This window comes from Phaseolus vulgaris, chromosome 1, assembly GCF_051622355.1.
Source record: "Phaseolus vulgaris cultivar YP4 chromosome 1, ASM5162235v1, whole genome shotgun sequence".
Taxonomy (NCBI): Eukaryota; Viridiplantae; Streptophyta; class Magnoliopsida; order Fabales; family Fabaceae; genus Phaseolus; species Phaseolus vulgaris.
Genome location: NC_143498.1, coordinates 46,935,514 through 46,958,404, shown reverse-complemented (window position 1 = coordinate 46,958,404; position 22,891 = coordinate 46,935,514). Strand labels below are relative to the sequence as shown.

The 22,891-nt window shown below is 36.0% G+C and overlaps 2 protein-coding genes across 3 annotated transcripts; one reads left to right on the top strand and one right to left on the bottom strand.

The window, feature by feature from the left end:
- Positions 1–277: 277 nt before the first annotated feature.
- MCM8 (minichromosome maintenance 8) lies at positions 278–12,247 on the top strand. Of its 2 annotated transcripts, none has more exons than XM_090304193.1 (17): positions 278–802; positions 1,460–1,600; positions 1,694–1,741; positions 1,936–2,158; positions 2,281–2,444; positions 3,367–3,630; positions 4,172–4,267; positions 4,703–4,855; positions 5,390–5,460; positions 5,531–5,649; positions 5,948–6,077; positions 7,209–7,260; positions 7,365–7,548; positions 9,309–9,483; positions 10,988–11,158; positions 11,240–11,353; positions 11,747–12,247. In XM_090304193.1, the coding sequence occupies exons 4-17, from the start codon at positions 2,001–2,003 to the stop codon at positions 11,795–11,797; spliced, it is 1,902 nt and encodes a 633-aa protein (XP_090160319.1). In that variant the 5' UTR covers positions 278–802; positions 1,460–1,600; positions 1,694–1,741; positions 1,936–2,000; the 3' UTR covers positions 11,798–12,247. The 2 variants fall into 2 exon arrangements, with proteins under 2 accessions (XP_090160319.1, XP_068473263.2); XM_068617162.2 differs by having other exon boundaries at positions 538–802; positions 1,694–1,811.
- A 4,875-nt stretch (positions 12,248–17,122) lies between these two features.
- Positions 17,123–22,100, bottom strand: LOC137814426 (nuclear transcription factor Y subunit B-10). Its single transcript, XM_068617165.2, has 7 exons — positions 21,869–22,100; positions 21,522–21,749; positions 21,313–21,442; positions 21,118–21,123; positions 20,929–21,003; positions 20,771–20,821; positions 17,123–17,516 (listed from the first exon to the last, which is right to left on the bottom strand). The coding sequence occupies exons 2-7, from the start codon at positions 21,734–21,736 to the stop codon at positions 17,478–17,480; spliced, it is 516 nt and encodes a 171-aa protein (XP_068473266.1). The 5' UTR covers positions 21,737–21,749; positions 21,869–22,100; the 3' UTR covers positions 17,123–17,477.
- Between the last annotated feature and the right edge of the window lie 791 nt (positions 22,101–22,891).

Genomic DNA, 22,891 nt, shown 5'->3' with positions numbered 1-22,891 from the left:
GCCTAATAAGCATCAGTTAACGCCGTTTGGTGCCACTTAACAAAAAATACCATTTTTGATACATTTTAAAAAACATAAGGACTAAATTGATTTTTTTTAAAACTACTATACTAAACTGAATACTGCCCCAATATATAAGGACAATTAAGGTAATTATACCTAAAAAATAAAAAAAAAATACTCCTCCAACATTTATTTTCTATATATATTACAAATGAATTAATATTTTTAATTTTGATGTAATTTTAAATGCGTGCAAAGCCACGAATCATCTCTTAAACAGAACAAACCAAGACAAAACAAGCAAGTCCGCATTGACACTCATACCAACAGTTCCACCGTACCTCTGCCAAACTCAACCTTTGTTGCAACAACATGCACGATCCCACATGCAACCCACACATTGCCATTAAAGCTTCGTTTTGAAAAATAAGAAAGGACAATTTCGGAATTTTGAAAAAGTACGGGGTGCAGGAAGAAGAATGATGGGTGCAGGAAGAAACACCCCGTATTTATTTAGTTTCCCCGCCAAGAAAAAGAAACTTCCTCGCCAAAAGTTTTTGAGGAAAAAAGTAAGCAATCGGCGACGAAGAACGCAATCGGAGACGGGATGCACGGAACACCAGAAGAAGAGACGGTGCAGAGGTTTGGATACGTATCCATGGACCCATTCGGGTTAATGGATATACTCGACCTTTACTTTCCTCAACAACTCTTCACCGCCGAAGAAACCTGGCTCAACCTCACTTCCTCTCTTCTTTCCTTCTTCTCTTCACCTGCAGGAAAAAACCTTGTTTCTCAGGTTTAGCAATCTCTCTTCCGTCTTCAACTCTCCAATTTATTCTCCTCCATGTTATTATTGCGATATATTTGTTCAATCCATTTCCTGCGGCACTGAAGAATTTTAATTTTTAAATAACAGACCTGGATTATGTTTCTGATTTGCGTTTGCTATATTGCATTGTCTAACTGCGGCTTTTGTTGTCATAACAAGCTATGAATGTTTAACGAATATCAGAAGAAGCATCTATTTCTACTGCATTAAAATTGTTTCTTAGTATCTTATGGAAAAGGATGAATAATGTGGAATAATGGAATAAGAATTGAGTTTAATTTCTATGCCCTACTACAATCAACTCAGTATTCACCGTCGTTAAGTTAGTTATGTAAAAGGTAACAAACTTACTATGCATGGCAGTTTATGATTAGACTACAGAGGAAAAGTTCTTTACACTCTCAATGTATGGACTATTTGCTTATAAGGATAAGTTAAACAGTTAAGTTTTCTCTTGTTAAATCAGTGTTTGATAACTTTAATTTGTGAAAACACGGGAAGGAGAAAAACTGACAGAATCATTACTCTTTTAGATTTTAAAGCTTTCTTGGCTCCTAGTGTTGGATACAGTGATATATGTGGCCAAGTGTTTTCCTGGGGATAATTTTTGGGTTATGCTAACAGGTGAAAAATGGTTACGGAAACAATACCTTGTCACTTGACTTTCAGCAGTTCCAACAGATTTATCATGTTGAGGAATTTTATAAGATGTTAGAGGAGAAACCTAAAATTGCTCTCTTATGCATGGATGCTGCTGTACATAAGGTATGCTTGAAGTCATTTCTGTTGTTGCACAAACAAGTGCATGTCTATTGTTGGCCAAGGTTTTATATTTTTTAAATAATAAATTGGAAACAGGTTTTGCTTTCCGAATGGGAGAATGACGATCTGGTGCTTGGTGCAAAGGTAGATATTCGTCTTCATAACTGTCCTAAAACTATGATTGCGCTGAAGAACTTAAAAGCAGCTTACATTGGTATATCATAAAATCATTTTAGTCATTTTTATAATTTTATTTGTTTTGTGTTTGGTTGTCATGGTTGAATTGTATAGGAAAAAGAGTCATTTTGATATTTTCTAATCTTTTGGTAATTTTACAGACAAACTGGTCTCAGTTCGTGGTACGGTTGTGAAAGTCAGCACTGTCAGGCCACTGGTGGTGCAAATGTGTTTTGAATGCTGTAAATGTAGACAAGCAATTTCACGTATGTTTCCTGATGGAAAATATTCTCCACCATCAACTTGCAATTTGAATGGCTGCAAGAGCAAAATCTTTAATCCGTTGCGATCTACTGCTCAAACTATTGATTTTCAAAAAATAAGGTGATTCTGGTGCTTGATTCATTATCTCTATTCTTTCACATACACTTGACACCCCTTTCCCCTTAGTCATTGTTAGAGCTTCAGTCCTTTAAAACTCTTTTTTAATGCACCTGCCGCAATAGAGTTCAAGAATTATTAAAACCTGAAGACCATGAAGAAGGACGAGTGCCTCGAACAGTGGAATGTGAGCTTACCCAAGATCTTGTTGATGCATGCATACCTGGAGATGTGGTTACTGTTACTGGAATTATAAGAGGAATTAACAGTTACATGGATATTGGAGGAGGTATGCCTAAACCTAAGCCTGCATGTTTTTAGTATCCACCATTTACGGTTCCCTGTTTTAACACTTGCTTAGATGTTGAAGACAAAACAAATGTAAGTTTGTGAGCATAGATAACTAAACTTTGAAAATTTTACTTGAATATCTGTCTAATACTGTTTAATATGTATTTTTTAAAATTTATGTGTTCGGTGTTCACTGGTATTTCAATTTTTTTATGTGCAAATTCATGAACCCAAGTGTTATGTTTGACCAATATATGACCTGGAAATCTGACGATGATAATAAAATACTGTCAGAGATGAAGTCTTGAAACACCACTAATCACACTGTGTTAGCATCACATCTGTATATTTTTCCGTATAACACGAGTTTCCTCTTTCTATCTGATGTTGGATCGCCCAATTTTTTGCTTAATTCTTAAAGGCTACCCAACTGCTTTTCTGTCGACAAACCTTATGCATGAGAAGTATTCTAAACATGTATATCTTCAAAGATTTCAAATTTAAATTCCAAAGAAAATTATTAGTATTATTAGCAATCACTATGTAAAGGTATGTGACATCCATTATTTCTTGACAACCATAATAAAGTAAACTGCTAGATGCTGTGGGAGAAATTCTTACCTTGTTTACAAAAGTTATAAATAATATCAACCTATAACAGACATACTATCACTTGACACAAAGATTTATGTAATCATTTAAATAAAATCATATTGCATTTGTTGTTTATTGGCTAAATTTATACAAATATTATGCTTCCATTGATGCAGGAAGTGGAAAACCTATTGCTTTTGTTGCTATTTTCAGTATTTTGTCTGGCTAAGAGTTATCTCTGCTTTAAACATCTGAATTACTTAACATAAGAAGCAAATTCATCCACTTTCAGGCTATTTGGCTAATGCTTGTTGGTATTTATGTAGGGAAGTCAAAGAACAGAAACCAAGGATTTTACTATCTGTATCTTGAAGCTGTATCCATAAAAAATACGAAGTCACAGTCCATGTCTGAGGATCTGCAGGACTCTAATCCCAAAACTAGGCCAGCTGAGCTGTTTGATTTGTTTTCATTTTCTTCAAAGGATTTAGAATTTGTGGTGAAGTTTGCACAGGAACATGGTTCAGATTTATTTCGCCAAATCCTTCAATCCATATGCCCATCCATCTATGGGCATGAGCTTGTTAAAGGTAAATATATCTATACTTGTAGACTAATAATAAAGGAGATACTCCTTTTTCATGTATACATTTTCAGACAGTTTCATCCTATAACTGATTATGAAAATCATCCCTCAATTACAAATAACTCCTCCATGAGAGTTATTTGCATTCCTTGACCATGTTTTATTTTGAACAAAAAAACTCAACCAAATATATGACTCACATCTAATTTTAAAAAATATAGATTGATAGTCATGAGTTTCTGTTTTCTAAATAGTATAACATAATGATAATGTGAAATGTAACCAGTCAATGCTTTCTGTAATTGTTAAGAGTAACCTTGTTGATGTTTCCCATTCAAAAGGTCACAATCTAACCGGCTGAACATATTTTTGTTCTCTTTTATCTTATGAATCCATTGGTTGACATGTGCATTGTTAGAAACTGTTTGGTAAGAATGTCACACATATTTCCGATCCTCCATTTGCATTATTTAGGGAAAATGTTTCAAAATTGGTAATTAAATCACGAATCTAATTCTAATATTACTTTGTTATTATTTTGACAGCTGGGATAACTCTGTCATTATTTGGCGGTGTACGGAAGCATTCAATGGATCAGAACAAGGTTCCTGTGAGGGGAGATATTCACGTCATAATTGTTGGTATGCTTACTGTCAAATTTAGAAAGAATAATATATTTCTTCTATATTTCAATAATGAGGTTAGTGGACCTATAAACACATGAGTCTGCTGGTTATTTTAGAAAATATAGAGAGCTAATTCTAAGGAAACAAATCCCTGTAATTTGGGATTGTTTTTAAATACATAATCCTAGTATTAATAATAAGATACACCTGTAAAAAGTAATAAAATTATAGTAAGGATAAAATAAAAAAAATACATAATGAGTAGCGCAGTTTTGACACTTACCTTCTAAATCGAATCAAAACTTCCGAATCTGTTTCTGCAGAGAAGTTTTTTTTTTGTCAGAAAATGTTTTCATCAGTTTGAAGTTGGAACAATGAATACATATACATGTTAAAAAGTTATGATTGTGATATAACAAACCACTAATATCACAATTTTGATTTTTGTAGGTGATCCTGGTCTGGGTAAGAGCCAGTTGCTACAAGCAGCAGCAGCAGTTTCTCCACGTGGTATCTATGTCTGTGGTAATGCCACAACCAAAGCTGGCCTCACAGTAGCTGTAGTGAAGGATCCTATGACAAGTGACTATGCTTTTGAAGCAGGTATTATGTTCTTAAATCCTTTTTATGATTGTACTCAATCCAACTCTGATCTTCTGGCTCAATGTGTATTTCCCGAATTAGTAGGTTACTTTGGTCATGATAGGTGGGAAGGTTTACTTCTAACAATTGTGTTTTTCTTAGTCATGTTTTATTATTTGGTTCTTCAGGCTGTTCTTTGTTCCGTATTTTAAAATATTTGCTTCTGTATGGTAAATGTGAAATTTGCAATAGGTTGCAATTGTTTCGGGTCTAATTTATCTAGTCATTGATTGGCCAAGCAGTATGGGTTGCTCATTTCATTCTAGGCTAAATGATGACATTGTTTTGTTTTTTGGTGCCTGTTCTGTTTTCTTAAGTTATGCAGAATTAGGTTATTTATCTTAGCTAGTAAGGTGGAAAGAGAGGAATAAGTTTTTTCTCTTGTGCTATCTACGTAAGGAAAGGATATTGTTGGGTATCTAACTGATTTTGCTGCAATCCTTTGTAAAAGATTAGTTTGTATTTTCTGTGAATGATTGTCAGAATTCTTGATAGGTGCTATGGTGCTGGCTGACAGTGGATTGTGCTGTATTGATGAGTTTGATAAAATGTCATCAGAGCATCAGGTTTGTTCTCTGGTTTCTTGTTTCTGTAAATATTTTTAAACTTTGCTGTGAACTTGCGGTGATAATACAGGCTTTACTGGAGGCGATGGAACAACAGTGTGTCTCTATTGCAAAGGCGGGACTAGTAGCAAGTTTATCATCGAGGACTTCTGTCTTAGCTGCTGCAAATCCCGCTGGTGGTCATTATAAGTAACATTTTCTATTTTTGTCTTGTTCTCACAATTTCCTTTATACACCACCTCCTTTAGTCTAAGGATCAGATACACCAATCATGAAGTTAGTAAAATTGGACTAGGGGCTGTCAAATATTAAAACGGGATAGATTCTGATATCATTTTGAAAATTAGGCTAATTCACTTTTAAAATCTAGCTCAAGGGTGAAAGATTGTCCAAGTCATATAAGGAGTATTGAGGTTCATTAATTTGTATTATAATATTTACTATCAAAGTAATGCCAGCCAAGTAAATGCTATATCCCATATTGCAGCCGAGCAAAAACTGTAAATGAAAATTTGAAAATGAGTGCTGCACTCCTGTCTCGTTTTGATTTAATTTTCATACTGCTGGACAAACCTGATGAACTTCTGGACAAGCAACTCTCAGACCACATTATGGCAGTAAGTGAACACTATATTCTTACTTTGTATAGGTACTCGCATGTGCATACATGTTATCAATCATATTCATATTCCATTGATTGTTGATGTATTTGATAAAAGTTTCTGCAATGATTGGATGATGGAGTATAATACTGGGTTTTCAGTAGCAAGTGTTGGTGTTGCAAAAATCCTCCAATCCAATCCACTGTTGTGACTCTATTATGGTTCCACCCAAAAACTGTTATTGTGATGGGCGATGGTTGTCGTTTTAATGGGCATCATGCATTTGTGACTTCTGCCCCAGTCCCAGTGTTCCATTCCCCCACCCCACTTATGTAGAAACTCAAACTTCTCCTTTACATGTTACTTAAAAAAACCACTATTCACATAAGAAAGGACTCCACTCCTCCTCCATCAACATGTGTTCACCTCCTCTTGCATCTTACTGACTATGTTTAACTTGTTTTCATCGGTATTTTGTCATGAAAAATTGAAGCTTTCAGTTAGTATTATGTTTTATTTTATTTGCATACAATTTTTTTTGTACATATTTGATTTATTCCACCTGCTAATTGACTTTAGCTATTTTCCCAGACGCTATTGCAATATGATGATACAGTAAATTTTTGGCACTGTGCGAGTCACTAATGATGGCACATGATGTTTTCTCCAAGCTATAGCTTCTATGTTTCTGCTTATGTGAAGGATATGATTTATCAACTGACTTTCGTTTCTCCATAACTATTCTAGGTTTAACCACCACCCTTGCCATGAATTCTTTATCAAGAATATAGTCTTTCTAAAAGGGAATTAAATTATTAAATAAGTTTAAACTTCAGATGTATTAGAGACATGACATGACATGACTTACAAAAGAACCAATAGAAAAACACATGAAGAGTGATAACAATCTTGGGAAAGGAAATATCATATGCTTCATGCTATACTGAAATCACATTGGATTTCTGCATGCTACATCTTAGTGTTCTTGCTGTAGGACAATCTATCCTCCCACAGTAGACATGTTTTCACTTTTCTACCAATTTCATTCTCCAGTCAATATTTCTGTTCTATTACTTTTCATTTGATCCTGCGTTTGTGTACTGTTCTTTTGGTTCTAAAGGTTAATTTTTCAAATGTATCTCACAGCTTCATGGTGGGAATGGACAACTTTCACCAGCGTTGAAAAAGCGACGTGGAGGTTATTTTACTATCACTCCATTTGGCATTAATTTCAAATATGCTTGAGCATTCTACAATTTGCTAAATCCATATTTACTAACGGTAAATATTGTTCCTAACCAGATTCATCTGATTCCAGAGCTACTGTATCACAGAATCCAGGATATGTAGCAGATCTGGGCGTTAGATCTGGATCCTTAATCTCAAGATTGAGACTTGACCCACTAAGAGACAGTGATTTTATTCCATTACCTGGTCAACTTCTTCGCAAATACATTGCTTATGCGAGGAGTTTTGTCTTTCCTAGGTGATTTGATGTCTTATATTCTTTATGATTATTGTCTAAGTATTCTTGTGTATTAGAGATATGATTAGTTAGGAGTTTATTAGTAGATTTGTTAGGAGAGTAATTAGTTTGTTACCTATATAAAGGCTTTGTATTTGTTTTAAATTTACCTCTTTTATCCATAAATACAAACATCAAATTTTCAGTTGATCACTTTTTTCTCTCCTCTTATCACTCAACCATGAATTTTAACATGGTATCATAGCTATACCACCCACCTTGAAGAGATTTTTTTCTGCTGCCCTGATCACTGTTTGCTCATTTTCCCTCACTATTTTCTTTCAAACCTTAACATTGATCTCTGTCTCCCTCATTTAGTTTCTGAGTCCAAGGTGGTGAAGGCACTTCAATGTCATCTTCCTCGTTTTTTAGCCCTGACATCTGCATGTGGTGGCACCTAAGTCGATATCTATGTCATCTTATTTCAGCCAAATCTTGTTCAAATAATTCAAGTTTATTTACTTTCAAATCAAGATTCGAGTCCAATCAAGTTGATGATTGTAGCAGAAGTTCTTGGTAGCGAAAGACAAAGGAGCATGGAGAACCACACTACTCTGCCTCGTGAATTTATCTCAATCTCACAAATTGGTCAAAGAAGTTCTGTTTTTTCTGGTGAAATCCTTTTTGCAATTCCTGTTGTTCCTTTGCCTCCTGTACGATCTTCATGACTTTTGCCTACGTGACTGGTTTGTGAAGATTAAATTTTCCCTCTGTTTGGAGAGGTTTCAAAGATGTATGTTGTTCAAGTTTTGCGCACCTAGTTTTGACTTGTAGTTGCAACTTTGATTTAGTGGGTTGGATCAGTATTCACTGGTTGGTCTGTTGCTGGAAACTTAGTTTGGTTTGTACTTTTGGTTTTTGTGATACTTCAGTTGTTCTTGGTGCCCCGTAACCGTTTGGTGAGTTTTGCAAGCTAAAATGTTTGTTGTTGTTTTCATATTGATTTTGGAATTATCTCGGTTGATTTCATTACCCCGCACTTATCTCTACTATAGTGCACTGACAAGTGAATCAAGAAATTGCCTATGCTACTGTTTTGGTTCCATCGCTTGCAATTCTGTTTCTAATTCACAGTGGATCCAATTGGTAGAGTCCGTGCTGAACCATTTCCCCATATTGTGCCTGCAAGGTATGGCCGAAAAGTTGTCTTTGAAGACTTAGACTACTATGGTTTATTGGTATATCCTGTTGTAAGCTTCTGCCATGGATTGTTAAGCAGTGGGATTTTTTGTTTGCTTGTGCCTCTATGGTAGTTAAGCATTTGTCCTGTTTGCTTCTGTTAAGTGGTGAAGTCTTGAGTTGTGGCTTCTGCTTAATGGTTAAGCTTTGAGTTGCTGGTGTGGCTTTGATAGCTTTTGCCTTCTATGGTGGTTAAGCTTGGATAGATTCTACCTTTATAAGGTAGTTAAACTTAGGATAAATTTAGCCATTGTATTTCCGACTATTTCTCTGTTTTTCTTTCGATTTGATCTGATATTTGTATTGTTCAGTCAAAGCTGGAAGTATTGTAATTTGTAACACCTACGAGCTTTGGGAGGGATATAAGAGACATGATTAGTTAGGAGTTTGTTGGGGGAGTAATTAGTTTGTTGCCTACAAAAGGCTCTTTCTAATCATTTTGCACTTATCTCTTTATTAATTAGTTTATCACTTTTTTCTCTTCTCTCAACACCGAACCATGAGTTTATTTTCTGCCTCTTCTCTTTTTTGTTTTTTATTAGGATGACGAAGCCAGCTGCAGAAATCTTGCAAAAGTTTTACCTAAAACTGAGGGATCACAATACTTCGGCTGACGGTACTCCTATAACAGCTAGGCAGCTGGAAAGTCTAGTAAGGCTAGCTGAAGCTCGGGCTCGGCTGGACTTGAGAGTAGAAATAACAGCCCAGGATGCAACGGTTAGTTTTCATATGTTAGCATGAATTATATACATAGTATTTCTTTTAGGAATCCTTTTTTATTTCTAACTTCACATCCCTCACGTTTTCAAAAATACCCCTGTAAATGTGGTTGAATACCATTTCAGAATTTGGTCTACAGATATGTAAAATTTTAACATTTTCATAATTTAATTTCCAGAATTACATAAATATATTTCAGATTTGTTTTTACATACTCACAAATGAAATTCTTGAATCATTTAAAACTTTACACTTGAAACTAAATTCTGGAAGTGTTAGCATTTTGTATACTTCTAGCATTCGGCAGAAGTTACTCCCATTTTGTTTTTACATATTTTATATTTTTATACATCGATCAGAACATTCTCATTGTTGTTACTTCCATTTTTTCCCTTGTCCTTTGAAACTCAACATTCACCACTATAAGTATAACCCGATGTATAGAAATACGATAAAACTTACCTTAAACTTGGTGGGTATTTTGTGATCATAAATAATTCTGGACAACCTTCTCCATTTTAGCAATCTCGCTTGTGTTCTGTGTGACATCCTAATTAATTTCCATCATTTTGTACTATTGATCATAGATATTTAAATTTAGAAACTTATAAATCAAATCTCTCGTCAAGCCACATTCCTCTTGAAAAATTGTAACGGATATACTTTATTTTATTTTTCTTCAAGTGAAAATTCCTTGTCTTCAAAGTCTGTCTCCAAAATTCAAGTTTTAAGGCTTCCCATGATTTTTCAATGAAAACTATATCATCTAAAAAATACATGCAATTAGCAATAATATTTTGTATGTCTCTTGCAAGTACATCCAAAAGTAGATTAAACAAGTAAGGAGAAGTCCCTCTAGAAAAATCTTTAGTCTCGTTTCCTGAAATTCTCTGATCAGCAGCAATTAGCTCGCCAATTCTTGTATAACTTGAATGCAAACTAATGCAAACATCTTTCTTTTTTCGAAATATTTAACAATAAATTTCTTGATACTTTCATAAAAAGATATTTGAATAAAAATTGACAAAATAGAGGGTAAGGGTGTGCTTAGAAGGTATGGCCCTAATATAAATAGCACTAGTCCTGTTTTGGCCTGACTAGTTTAATAAAGTAAAATGCAAGTCCGAAGAATATTTCTGTTTTTATCACAACTTTGAGAGTTGTTATAGAGATGAGAATGTTATTTTTGATGATGGAACACAGGGTAGTACTAGGAATAAATTTACAATAAAGTTGGAGTAACACCAACTATATATGATTTGGGCATACTTAGAGACAAGGCCTATAAAAGTATTTAGAGTTTATCAGATAGTAACCTCGTTATTAGAGGTAGAGAGATTGAAGAAAACTATAGGCAAAACCATTAATTAAAGGATTTAGAGGGATGGCATGTTCACAATAGAACATTATGATATTGTCACAATTGGTGGGGAAAGACTTGGTTGTTTCTTATCGTGAATTTCTCGTGTCTTGATTTGTTGTAACGACAATTGTGGTGCAGGATGTTGTTGAAATCATGAAAGAGTCTCTGTATGATAAATGTGTTGATGAGCATGGAATCGTGGATTTTGGTCGTAGTAGTGGGATGAGTCAACAGAAAGAGGCAAAACGCTTTCTAAATGCACTCAACAAGCAATCGGAATCGGAACAGAAGGATTGCTTTTCAGTATCTGTATGTGCTTTTGTTTTTCACACTGCTGCATTTGCTGTGGATAGTTTATATCCTTAATAAAAGACCCATGTTACTTTTCAGGAAATATACAGTCTGGCAGATAGGATTTCCTTGAAAGTACCTGATATTGACACTTTCATAGAAAATTTAAACAGTGTTGGTTATCTACTCAAAAAAGGACCAAAGACATACCAGGTACCGCATGATGGCATTTTAATTCTGAGGTCTATTGGGGTTTTATTTGAAGCTTTAGTCGTTGTTAGTATGCGTCTTCTTTCTGTTTATTGTGTACTATGATATGAGCCTATTAACTTGCACAAAGAATCTCTTACCAAAATGCCTTCACATTACGTGGAGGTGGAGCAGATATTCGGATTTGGCCTTTTTTAATGTAAAATACATTTTAGAAAGTAGAATGCAAAATTATAACTATTAGTTAAGGATAAGAAAATAAATTTTAACGTCATAATTGATTATACTGCAATTTATAACAATCGTAATCAATGATTTTAAGTTGGTGTTTATCTCCTTTTGAAAAAGCTAAATCCAAAAACTTTTGAGCAAAGCATCCTTTTTGACATTTTGCAGGTATTATCCTCTTCTTATGCACGAAGCCAACCGTTTAAGACAAGGGGTTAAATTGAAGGCGTCATGTTCATTTTCTCCTTACAGTGAAGTTCCCCTGTTCGAGGATTTAGTCTATAGTATAGTTCTGGTCTTTCTAATTCGTAACCTACTAATATTTGTAACTATGACATGTGATATACGGGGACGGTAACTTATCTCCCGTGGTGGAAATTCTGTTCTATCGTAAGTTTGTGGTAGAAAGTGCAAGATTGCGTAACAATGCTACCATTCCATCGTTACATCATTACTAGGAGAGACAAGAAATACAAGAACAGAACACCATTAGGGCATAAGCCGAATCTCTTGTTTCAAATTTTTCTGAATTGTAAAAAGGTTTGTTAAGCGTATAACAGAATGAACTCTAACTGTGTAACTACATGGGTATTCTTATATATACCCTTATACAGTATGTAATACACACTTTTTACTGATATAATATTTGGTATGAATCTTTTCCTCTCTCATGTGCTTGTTTGACCTAATATGGTATCAAGAACTCTCTTTTTCTTTTCCATCATGTCTTCCGCTACATCTACAGTTTCTTCTTCTTCCTCCTCTTCTTCCCCTTCCTTTCACTTCTTTACCACATCGATCTCTTTGAAACTGTTTGAAGAAATTTTTTTGCTGCGGAAGCAGCAGGTTCTTGCAACCACCGATGGGTTACTTATTTCTCATTTTCTTGATGGATCTCACGTCCCTTCCTCTGTTCTTCCACCTGCCACTAAGGGTTCCTTCCCGTGCGTCAATCCTGAGTTTACTTGGTACAAACAAGATAGTTTGCTTGTGGCTTGGATGTTAGCCTCCATGACCACACCGTTCCTCACCAAGATGGTGGGTCTTCACTCCTCTGTAGAGATTTGGGATGTTCTTCACACCTATTTCGTTGCCAACACGCGCTCATAGATCAAGAAGTTCATATTGCGTCTCAAAAACCCAAGAATGAGTGCTCTGTTTCCACCTATCTCTTGGATATCAAGAAGACCGTTGATCTACTTGCTGCCATAGGAGCCCCTGTTTCTGTTGAAGATCATGTTGAAACAATATTAGATGGTCTTTCTGCTGATTTTGATCCTTTTGTTGCATCCATAATGTCCCGAAAAGAGGCGTACACTATCAATGAAATTGAAGCCCTGTTATAAGCCCAAGAACGTTTTGCTAAACATTATCAGATTGATCATCTCACTATTCCTCTCACTGCTGATGTTGCTACCTGGACCCCTACGCGTTCCACCAATGGCAAATCTCAACGCAAGCCTGGTGTCTCTCGTGGTGGTTGTGGCTTCATGCATGCTTCTTTGAATCAAGGACGCCATTCCAACTACAGACCCCCGCATACTGACTCTTGGGTCTCACTTCGGCTCGTCTGTCAAATTTGCAAAAAGCATGGTCACTCTGCGGATGTTTGCTGGCAACGGTATACTCCTTCCTCGTCTAACAATATGAATGCCAATTTTTCCGCTTTCTCTTCTCAGGATTGTCTTCCCAGCGATGCGTCCATACTAGGTGCTCCTTCCTCTATGGATGATCCTCTATGGTATCCGGATAGTGGTGCTACTCATCACATCACCAACTCCTCTTCTGTTTATTCAGATAAACAACACTATGCAGGTTCTGAAACGGTTAAGATGGGTAATGAAAAAGGTTTGTGCATTTCTCATATTGGTTCTGCTTCTCTTTCCTCTGCTACTCACAGTACGTCTCTTCGTTTGAACGATCTTTTGCTCGTGCCTGACATCACAAAAAACCTTCTAAGTGTCTCAAAATTCTCTCGTGATAACAATGTTTTCTTTATATTTTATCCTCACTCGTGTTATATTTTAAAGTTGTTGAAGACCAAACTGACCATAAAATCTGTAATTTGCAAACTGATAATGCACGTGAATTTATTGCCTTAACTCCTTTTCTTCAATAGCATGGTATACATCACCGTCTAACGTGCCCTTACACACACCAACAAAATGGTTCTGTGGAAAGAAAGCACCGTCATATTGTGGATATGGGTTTAGCTTTGCTTGCCCATGCTAAAATTTTGGGCTGAGGCTTTTATTTCTTTTGTTCATATCATTAATGTTCTTCCCTCTCCTATTATACAAGGGGACACGCCTCATCATAAACTCTTTCACACCACACCTAATTAAGCTCACTTTAAGGTTTTTGGTTGCGCTTGTTATCCTAACCTTCGCTCCTATAACACACGTAAATTTGCTTTAAGTTCTCAGTGTTGTTTGTTCCTTGGCTATAGTCTTCACCATGCTGGTTATATTTGCCTAACTGCAGATGGCAAAACTATTATTTCTCGCAATGTTATCTTCAATGAAACCCACTTCCCCTATAATGCACAAACGCATCCCTTCGCTGTTTCTTCAGGTGATACCTTGGTTACTGTTCCTTCTACTCATTCTTTTACCGTTGTGCTGTTTCATGCTCCTCCTGCTACTCCTCCTACTGCATCTCCCATTGCTCCTCCTGCTGCCATTGCATCGATCCCTGCCTCCACCACGACCAACGTCCATTCGATGGTTACTTGTGCAAAAGTTGGTACTCACAAACCAAAGGTGTAAATCACTTCTCTCCCTGACGTTCCTCATATTCCTTCTTCTGTTAAAACTGCTCTTGTTTCCCCGCTTTGGTCCACTGCTATGCAAGATGAATACAATGCTTTGCTTTCTAACAACACTTGGACCTTAACTACTCTCCCTCCCAATGCATCGCTGGTTGGGTGCAAGTGGGTCTTTAAAACTAAGCTAAATGCAGACGGCTCGTTTCATCAGTGTAAAGCTCGTCTGGTGGCCAAAGGTTTTCATCAAACGCACATACTTGACTATGCTGAGACCTTTAGCCCTGTGGTTCGTCACACTACATACACCTTGTGCTCGCCCATGATGTTACTTTAGGATGGCCTGTCCGTCAAGTTGATGTTTACAATGCATTCCTTAACGGTGATCTAAGTGAATGCGTTTACATGCAACAACCACCTGGATTCGTTTATGCAAATCCACATCTTGTATGTCAACTTCACAAAGCTATCTACGGGCTGAAACAAGCCCCTCGCTCCTGGTTTCTCAAGCTAAGTCATACATTACATACCCTTGGCTTCACACCTACTAAGAGTGATACCTCCTTATTTGTTCGTTTTACTCCTTCACACACTCTTCTTATTCTTGTTTATGTAGATGACATTTTCATTACTGGGTCGTCTCTCTCTGCCATCACTACACTCATTTCCAACCTCAATTCCTGCTTTGCCTTGAAAGACCTTGGTGATCTATATCATTTTCTGGGGATCCAAGTTACACGTACTTCCATGGGTGACATGCATCTGTCTCAGTCACAGTATATTCATGAGCTTTTTCATAAAACCACCATGGTCTCCTCCAACCCGTAACCTACACCAATGATCTCCATTGTTCGTCTCCAACAAAACTCGTCCATTGCCTTTCATGATCCCACTCTCTATCGATCGGTCGTTGGTACTCTCCAGTATCTTCTTGTCACTTGTCCTGAACTCTCCTACTCGGTCAACAAAGTTGCTCAGTTCATGCATGCTCCCCAAAATCATCACTGGCAAGTTGTTAAGCGTATCCTACGCTATCTTGCAGGCACTGTTCATCATGGTCTTCTTCTTCACCGTACCTCCACCTCGAATGTCCTCGCTTTTGCTGATGCAGACTAGGCTGCAGACCTTGATGATCGCAAGTCCACCACAGGGTTATGTGCTTATCTTGGTTCCAACCTTATCGCTTGGTCCACCCACAAGCAGAAATGCGTTTCCCGCAGCAGCACTAAAGCTGAATATCGTGTCATCGCTACTGTCATGGCTGAACTTCTCTGGCTCCGTTCGCTTCTTCACGAACTTCACATACCCACATCCATTCCTAGAATTTATTCTGACAATCTGGGTGTTGTTCTTCTTAGTGCTAATCCTGTAATGCATTCTAAATCTAAACACTTTGGGTTAGATCTCCACTTTGTTAGGGACAACGTTCAAACTCAGCAGGTTCAACTTTTTCACATTCTAGCCCGCTACCAAGTTGCGAATATGCTCACCAAACCTATGTCAGGAGCCAACTTTTTTTGGGTTCGCAATAAAGTTGCCCTTGCTTCAACCATGAGTTTACAGAGGGTGTTAAGCGTATAAGAGAATAAACTCTAATTGTGTAACTACATGGGTATTCTTATATATACCTTATACAGTATGTAATACACACTTTTTACTAATAGATATGAATCTTTTCCTCTCTCATGTGCTTGCTTGACCTAATAAGGTTCAAATATTTTTTTAAAGCATCCAATTTTTTTGAGAAATTTCATGAAATAATATATATTCGTGTGAAAACTGTCTTTCAGGTTAAGATGAGCATCATTCTAAGAAAAATCCCCCTCTTTTCTTTTGACATTGTTCTTTTTATTGATGGTTGGTACTCTGAATTACTTTTGGAGCGATAAATTGTGTACAGTAAAAACGAATAGCTGAATTTGGGAGTGAGTTGTAAATCTCGCTAGTATATCGGTAGTAGGGGGTTGTTAATACCCTATAGAGCACTGACCACATGGCTTGGACCACTTCTAAACACCAATCCCAATAGTCCTCATAATTTTGTCGGGAAATTCATGTAGTAAACCAAATACAATGTATGAGAATATGATTAAAATCTTCAAATTGCCAAACCAAACGTTTCCCATTACAATTGTATATAGCAGTAACACTGAGCTTTTACTCTGGAAAATTACTACTTTAAAGGGTCAAGATTTGGGTCAGTAATATAAAATTTGTATTATTCAGTGGTGAATATTACTTTTGAAACTGTTTATATTGTTTATATTACTTTTAAAACTATTTCAAAAATTTGACTAAAATGTATTTTTAATTTGTAGAATCCAAACCAGAATTATCCTGAATTTTTAAGAAATAAATACATGAAGTCATATCGTAGTGTTGTGTCAGTTGCTACAATTGGATTAGCAGGTTACATAGTTAGGTCGGATTATTTTATTGTACAAATAAAATTACAAAATTCAAGTACTTTACAAACTAAAATGCAAATTAGTTAGGTCGGATTATTTTATTGTAAAAAAAGCTGTAGTCACTCTCCAATAATATCTTCAATTACTCACATGTGATTTCCCAAGTCTCAATGCCTTCACGTTGTCATCAATCATATATACTTTTATGGAAGTAACTCACTAATCTTCAAAATATGAATACATTATTAAGGGAACAAGGATCGGCATAATATATGTATAGATGATGATTACCCTATTCTATTTGGAATAGAATCAGAAAGAAATGGTAGAACGACACTACGGGAAGTAAAGAGGCCACACTACATGACAAAATGAACAAATATAACAGAAGAAGCTCGACTCTTCTTCATACATTATTGTACAAGAAAAGGAAAAGAATATTCCGATTTATGCTTACAATCAGTCCTAAAATCTCAGTCTTTGCCAAGCCCGCCTGATGTATTCAGACAACACGACTCTAGGATTTACAATATAATAACTTTCAAATAATAATTCGACTCCATAGATAATATACAAACCTTAATTCAGAAAAAAAAAATATCTGGACACAAGAACAAAGATCTCCTATGTCAGTATGCACATAACATTAACATATTCAATATGTCGTGAGGACTTGCTAACCAGCGTAGATATTACATTAGAACAGGAGGGAAAATAGACTTGACACCTACTCTGGACCTTGCATTGGAACCATCATATGTTGACCCTGAGAAGATTTAAAATAGGAAAAAAACAATTAAATATCATAATTTCGTTATCTATAAGAGTCCTATTATTGTGGTAACATCAATACCTTAAATTACGACATAAAACTTGAAACCACGGGGAAAAAGCACAAGTAACATATAAATATGTATTGTCAATCTTATGTTCCTCGTTTAGTAAATAGAGAGGTTTAATAGACCCCTAAGCCACAAGGCTGTCCCACGAATGTGGCATCCTTAGGGATTGTCCATTGTGATATGTACTTCCATTGAGTTGACCAGCATCGAAAGGGAAACAAGGGGAAATGAGCCTTCTGCCATATCTACCATTGCTCACCATTATCCATAACTACACTAAGGGACACTTCAACCATAAGGTTCGCATGTCAATGTGGCATCTTCAGGGATTTGACAACTCAGGCAAAGTGTAACAATTTGTACTTCCATTGAGTTGGCCAACAACAAAATGGAAAAGATAATGTTGTCACAGAATGGGTTGAAGCGAAACCAATTTGAATAACCATTATGGCACGACCATATAACACTACAATGATGCACTTTTGGATCCTTTGTCATTTGTCATCCGTTATTTTCCATTGTATGATGATATTCACTATTTGTCATTGTATGGTACCGTATATATTCTCCATTGCCCACCATTATCCATAAGCATACTAGGGTGAGCCACATGGTTGTCCACCAATGTGGCATATTTAGAGATAGTCAAATTAAGAAAAGTACGGGTAATTTGTACTTATATTGAGTCAGCAACAACAAAAGGGCAACGAAGGGAAAAGACAGGGTTGAAGTGAAACCAATGGTGTTTAAAACTAACACTATGATGTGGTCTTTTTTGACATTTCTACCATTTGTCATGTTATTTTTTGTTGTAAGGTACCATTCATTATTTGTTTTTCATTGTATGACATCATCTTACCTATCTTCCATCACTTACCATTATCTATAATTACACTAAGCCACAAGATTCACACCAATGTGGCATCTAGATTGTTGACTTGGGCATAGTGGAACAATACGTACTACCATTGAATTGGCTAGTGGGAGGGGGCAAGGAGGGAAAGGGATTGAAGTGAAATCAATGTTGTAAAATAACCATAATGGCATTTGATAGCACTAACAAGACTTTTTCGACCCTTCTACCGTTTGATATTCATTGTTTTCTACAGTATTGTGCATCCAGTATTGTCAATGTATGGTGCCATCAACCATAACTTCCATCACTAATCATTATACATAATAACACTGAAGGACACATAAGCCATAAGGTTCTCCCACCAATGAGCCATCTTTAGGTATTGTCAACTCAGACAGTTTGACTATTTGTACTTCCATTGAGTTAGGCAGTGACAAAAGGGCAACAAAGGGAAAGGATAATGTTGTCATAGAAGGGTCAAACTGAAATCAATGCTTTTAAACAATTATTAGGCCATCACCATGACACTATAACATAGAGTTTTTCGACCCTTCTACCGTTTGATATTCATTGTTTTCTACAGTATTGTGCATCCAGTATCGTCAATGTATGGTGCCATCAACCATAACTTCCATCACCAATCATTATACATAATAACACCGAAGGACACATAAGCCATAAGGTTCTCCCACCAATGAGCCATCTTTAGGTATTGTCAACTCAGACAGTTTGACTATTTGTACTTCCATTGAGTTAGGCAGTGACAAAAGGGCAACAAAGGGAAAGGATAATGTTGTCATAGAAGGGTCAAACTGAAATCAATGCTTTTAAACAATTATTAGGCCATCACCATGACCCTATAACATGGAGTTTTTGGACCTTTCTACCATTTGCCAACCGATATTTTACTATGTATGGCAATATTTACTATGTTTCATGCTATGTATTACGATATTTTGGACCTTTCTACCATTTTTGTGCCATAGGCTGCCACATCATCAGTTGATAACCTTGAGTGGAATCCCAAGTGGACTACCCCCAGGACCAGCATTAAAAGACACATCCCAGATGTTAAAATCCAGTTATCACAACAGTCACAATGTAAAGATTAGGTAACTTTATAGCTTAAGAATACGTTATTGAATTTATTCCATTCGCCCAGAATCACTGCCAGAAATATTTTGAACTTAAAATCATGATCATGCTCTTTGCTACACATTCTTTGCTACCTACCATCAAAACAAGGTAACCTTCATGATCTTTCAACACAACCACAAAAGAATGTCACGTGTTCTTAAAAATAGCTCAGGGAAGTAGCTCGAACAACCTAAATATAATACTTTAGTAACAAGTAACAACAAAGTGGGATATTAAAGCTTGAGCCATCCAAGGCAGAAACAGCAATCAAGCTTAAGATTGCAGATATATAATTAATAACACGTCTATATTTAAGCACAGAGCATCCATAAATGACATAGAGATGCCAAAAGCAATATTCACACACTTCAAGAATGATAAGCACAAAAAACTAAATATCACTAAGAAATCTCCAGCCAACCACCACCACAGGATTCTAAAAAATTGATTCAATCTTAATGCATTATGTAAAAAGAAGACTTTTAAAGAAACCAGGGACCACAACAAACTGAAATTTATTATTGTGTGTACTTTGTACAATCCAATAAGGAGGAAAATTTCCAACAACACTCAGTGCCCTACCAAACTGAGAAAGATTGCCCTTCAAAGATGGACCACACAATAAATAACCCCAAATCAACAAAAAAAGATGCTTAAGAAAGTGGCAGACAGTATCAAGAGAAAAGAAATTATTGAACCTAAACAAAAAAATATGCAATTCACACAACTTTTTACAAGGGACTTTAATGGGTGAATTGATTGTGCTACCAACCAAAGATAGCTGACGCATTGACAAGTATTAGTTGGCACTAATTCTAAGGTGGAGCTTTCAATATGCAGCGCAACTGTGTTTTCTAATACCAAACCCACGTAGTGTTAGAGCCAGCACAGTGTGAACCATTTTAATTAAAGTAAGCTTAAAAAATTTTCCAATGAAGAGGGATCAAACTTAGTTCTGCAAAAGGAAATAGCAGTAAGTCACACATCCTATTTGGGTGGCTTGTGATAAATTCATTACATTTCTAGGTTAGCACACCATGACAGAAACAGAGAAGTCTATGATATCTACAGCAGTTACAATTCAGACTTTAAACAACCACCTTAGCACCTTCATTTAACATTCAACATTGACAGCCCAGAAGAACAAAAAGAAGATAATACATCAAACAAAGAGAGAATAGTTACCTGAGAATTTGTGTAACTAACACCTTGTGAAAAAGAACCTTGATGAGCAAGCTGCAGATTTTACAACAAAAGACACCAATATGAGATGTAAGTGTATTCCATACATATTACTAGCAATGCAATCAATCATGACTTCCAGGCACGTGGTTGCATTTTACCTGAGCATTAGGATTCGGTTGAACATCTTTCTTAGCAGAGGTCTCTCCACCCTTGGCTGAGCCCTTGGTATCACCCTGAAATACCACATATTGAAGAACCGTAACATAGAGATGTGCACAAAGAGACTCAACACAAAAATTACAAAGCATAATAACTATTCAAGAATTGGATGAAAGATTCAAAATTACCTCCATCTGCAACATCCCCAATCCGTCCACGAGACAAAGCCATGATAAAAAAATTGCCAATCAGTACAAACCAGAAACGAACATTAGGAAAAATCCCAAAAAACCAAAAATAAAAACACGCCGTATACAAGCTTGTAGACAGGGGACCAGGCAAACATTTAAAGTAAAAAATTGAAATTTGTAAATTAAAATCACCTCTCGGTATCTTGTGAGGTAAATCTTCAAGGGATCGATATAATCCTCGAAACCAAGGGTAGCCATTGCCCAGAGCAAATCGTCCCCGTTAATAGTCTTTCTTTTCTCTCTCTGACACTTATCAGAGGCCCTACACAATTCAGCTGATTCAAAATTAAAGAACGTGATAACAGAAAAACGGAAGAAAATCAGAAAAAGAAAACACTAACTCGCTGGTGATGAAGCTGATGAACTCAGAAACGCACTCCTGAACAGTCTCTTTGGCGTCTTTGGCTATTTTCCCGTTAGCAGGGAGCGCCTTCTTCATGATGCGGCTTATGTTAGCGATGGGGAGGTACCTGTCCTGCTCGCGCACGTTAGAGCGGGGACTGTGGTCACCGCTCTCGTGGCTGCCGCCTCCCGGACTGGACGGACCGTCGGCCATGTTCGCCGGAACCCTGATTTGAGAGAGGAATAATCGGTGAAAAGCATGGCAAAATTGAAAAAAAGAAGAAACCCTAATTTGAGAGAAGGAGTTGAGAGTTGTTATGTTGGTGAAGAGAAATGTTAAGAATACCTGTGATGGTATGAATTAGTTTGTATTTGGCGCGAGATCGGTGAGGGAATCGGACGCTGGAGAAGAAAGCAAGGTGGTGACGATTGAGATTTAGATTGAAGCCTATCACCACCGTTCGTTTTCTTTTATTACACAACAACAACACAACAGACACTACCCTTACTTGCTTTTCGCTTCTTCCTCCACCTATAACATTTCTCTCTCTTCTCTCACTCTCGCTCTTTACTTCCCCTTTTTTTTCTTTTACGTAATTCTTTTGAAGATATAAAAATATAGAAAAACTTTATGAGTTAAAAATTAATGTATACCTAAATTAAAAATAATCAAATAAGTTATATAAAATATTATAAGTTTATTTTAATTTATAGAAAAATTAATTTTAGTTTTTTTTTCTTAGATAGTGTTTATAAAAGAATTGTTTGAACATGTTATAATATCTTTTCAAATATTTAATATAATTATATATTTAAATTTTGTGATTAAATTATAGTATGTGTCATTATCTGAGGAATCTGTGCCAAGATAAATAGAATTATATTTAATTGTTATTTTGATCCTTTCATTGTCACTTTCAAGTAAATATTATTTTCAAGTTTTCTAAAGCATTTTGCTTCCACTTTTGAAATGCGTAAATTTTGTCTTTTTTCTCATATTTATGTCGAAATTCAAACTGTACTGTCTGAGCGTGATAAAGTGATAGTAAAATGTGCTATTTTTTTTCAAATAAACTTATTAAAAAAATGACCTAAATAAATTGTGAGAATATTTACCTAATTAAACATCTTCACTTGAAAAATCGGGTTTAGGGACTCAATTTCTGGTTAATGTTGTCGAATAGCTGAAAAAAAATGGTTGGAATTGGGTTGGTAGAGCCGAATTATGATTTTTTTTTAAATATAATTGGAAGATAATTTTGAAACAAAACTATAAAACAATTAGATAAGTTTATCAATGATAATATACTTAATATAATTATACAAACTGTATATAAAGTTAACATTTATTAAAAAAAAAATTAGGTCG

Excerpts from the sequence above, each read along its gene's own strand:
- LOC137814426 (XM_068617165.2), bottom strand. The coding sequence starts at position 21,736 with ATGGCCGACGGTCCGTCCAGTCCGGGAGGCGGCAGCCACGAGAGCGGT. Across the intron at positions 21,443-21,521 it reads ATCAGCTTCATCACCAGCGA|GGCCTCTGATAAGTGTCAGA; the intron begins GTTAGTGTTTTC and ends TGAATTGTGTAG. Across the intron at positions 20,822-20,928 it reads AACCGAATCCTAATGCTCAG|CTTGCTCATCAAGGTTCTTT; the intron begins GTAAAATGCAAC and ends TAAAATCTGCAG.
- MCM8 (XM_068617162.2), top strand. The coding sequence starts at position 611 with ATGCACGGAACACCAGAAGAAGAGACGGTGCAGAGGTTTGGATACGTA. Across the intron at positions 5,650-5,947 it reads CCCGCTGGTGGTCATTATAA|CCGAGCAAAAACTGTAAATG; the intron begins GTAACATTTTCT and ends CCCATATTGCAG. Across the intron at positions 9,484-10,987 it reads TAACAGCCCAGGATGCAACG|GATGTTGTTGAAATCATGAA; the intron begins GTTAGTTTTCAT and ends ATTGTGGTGCAG.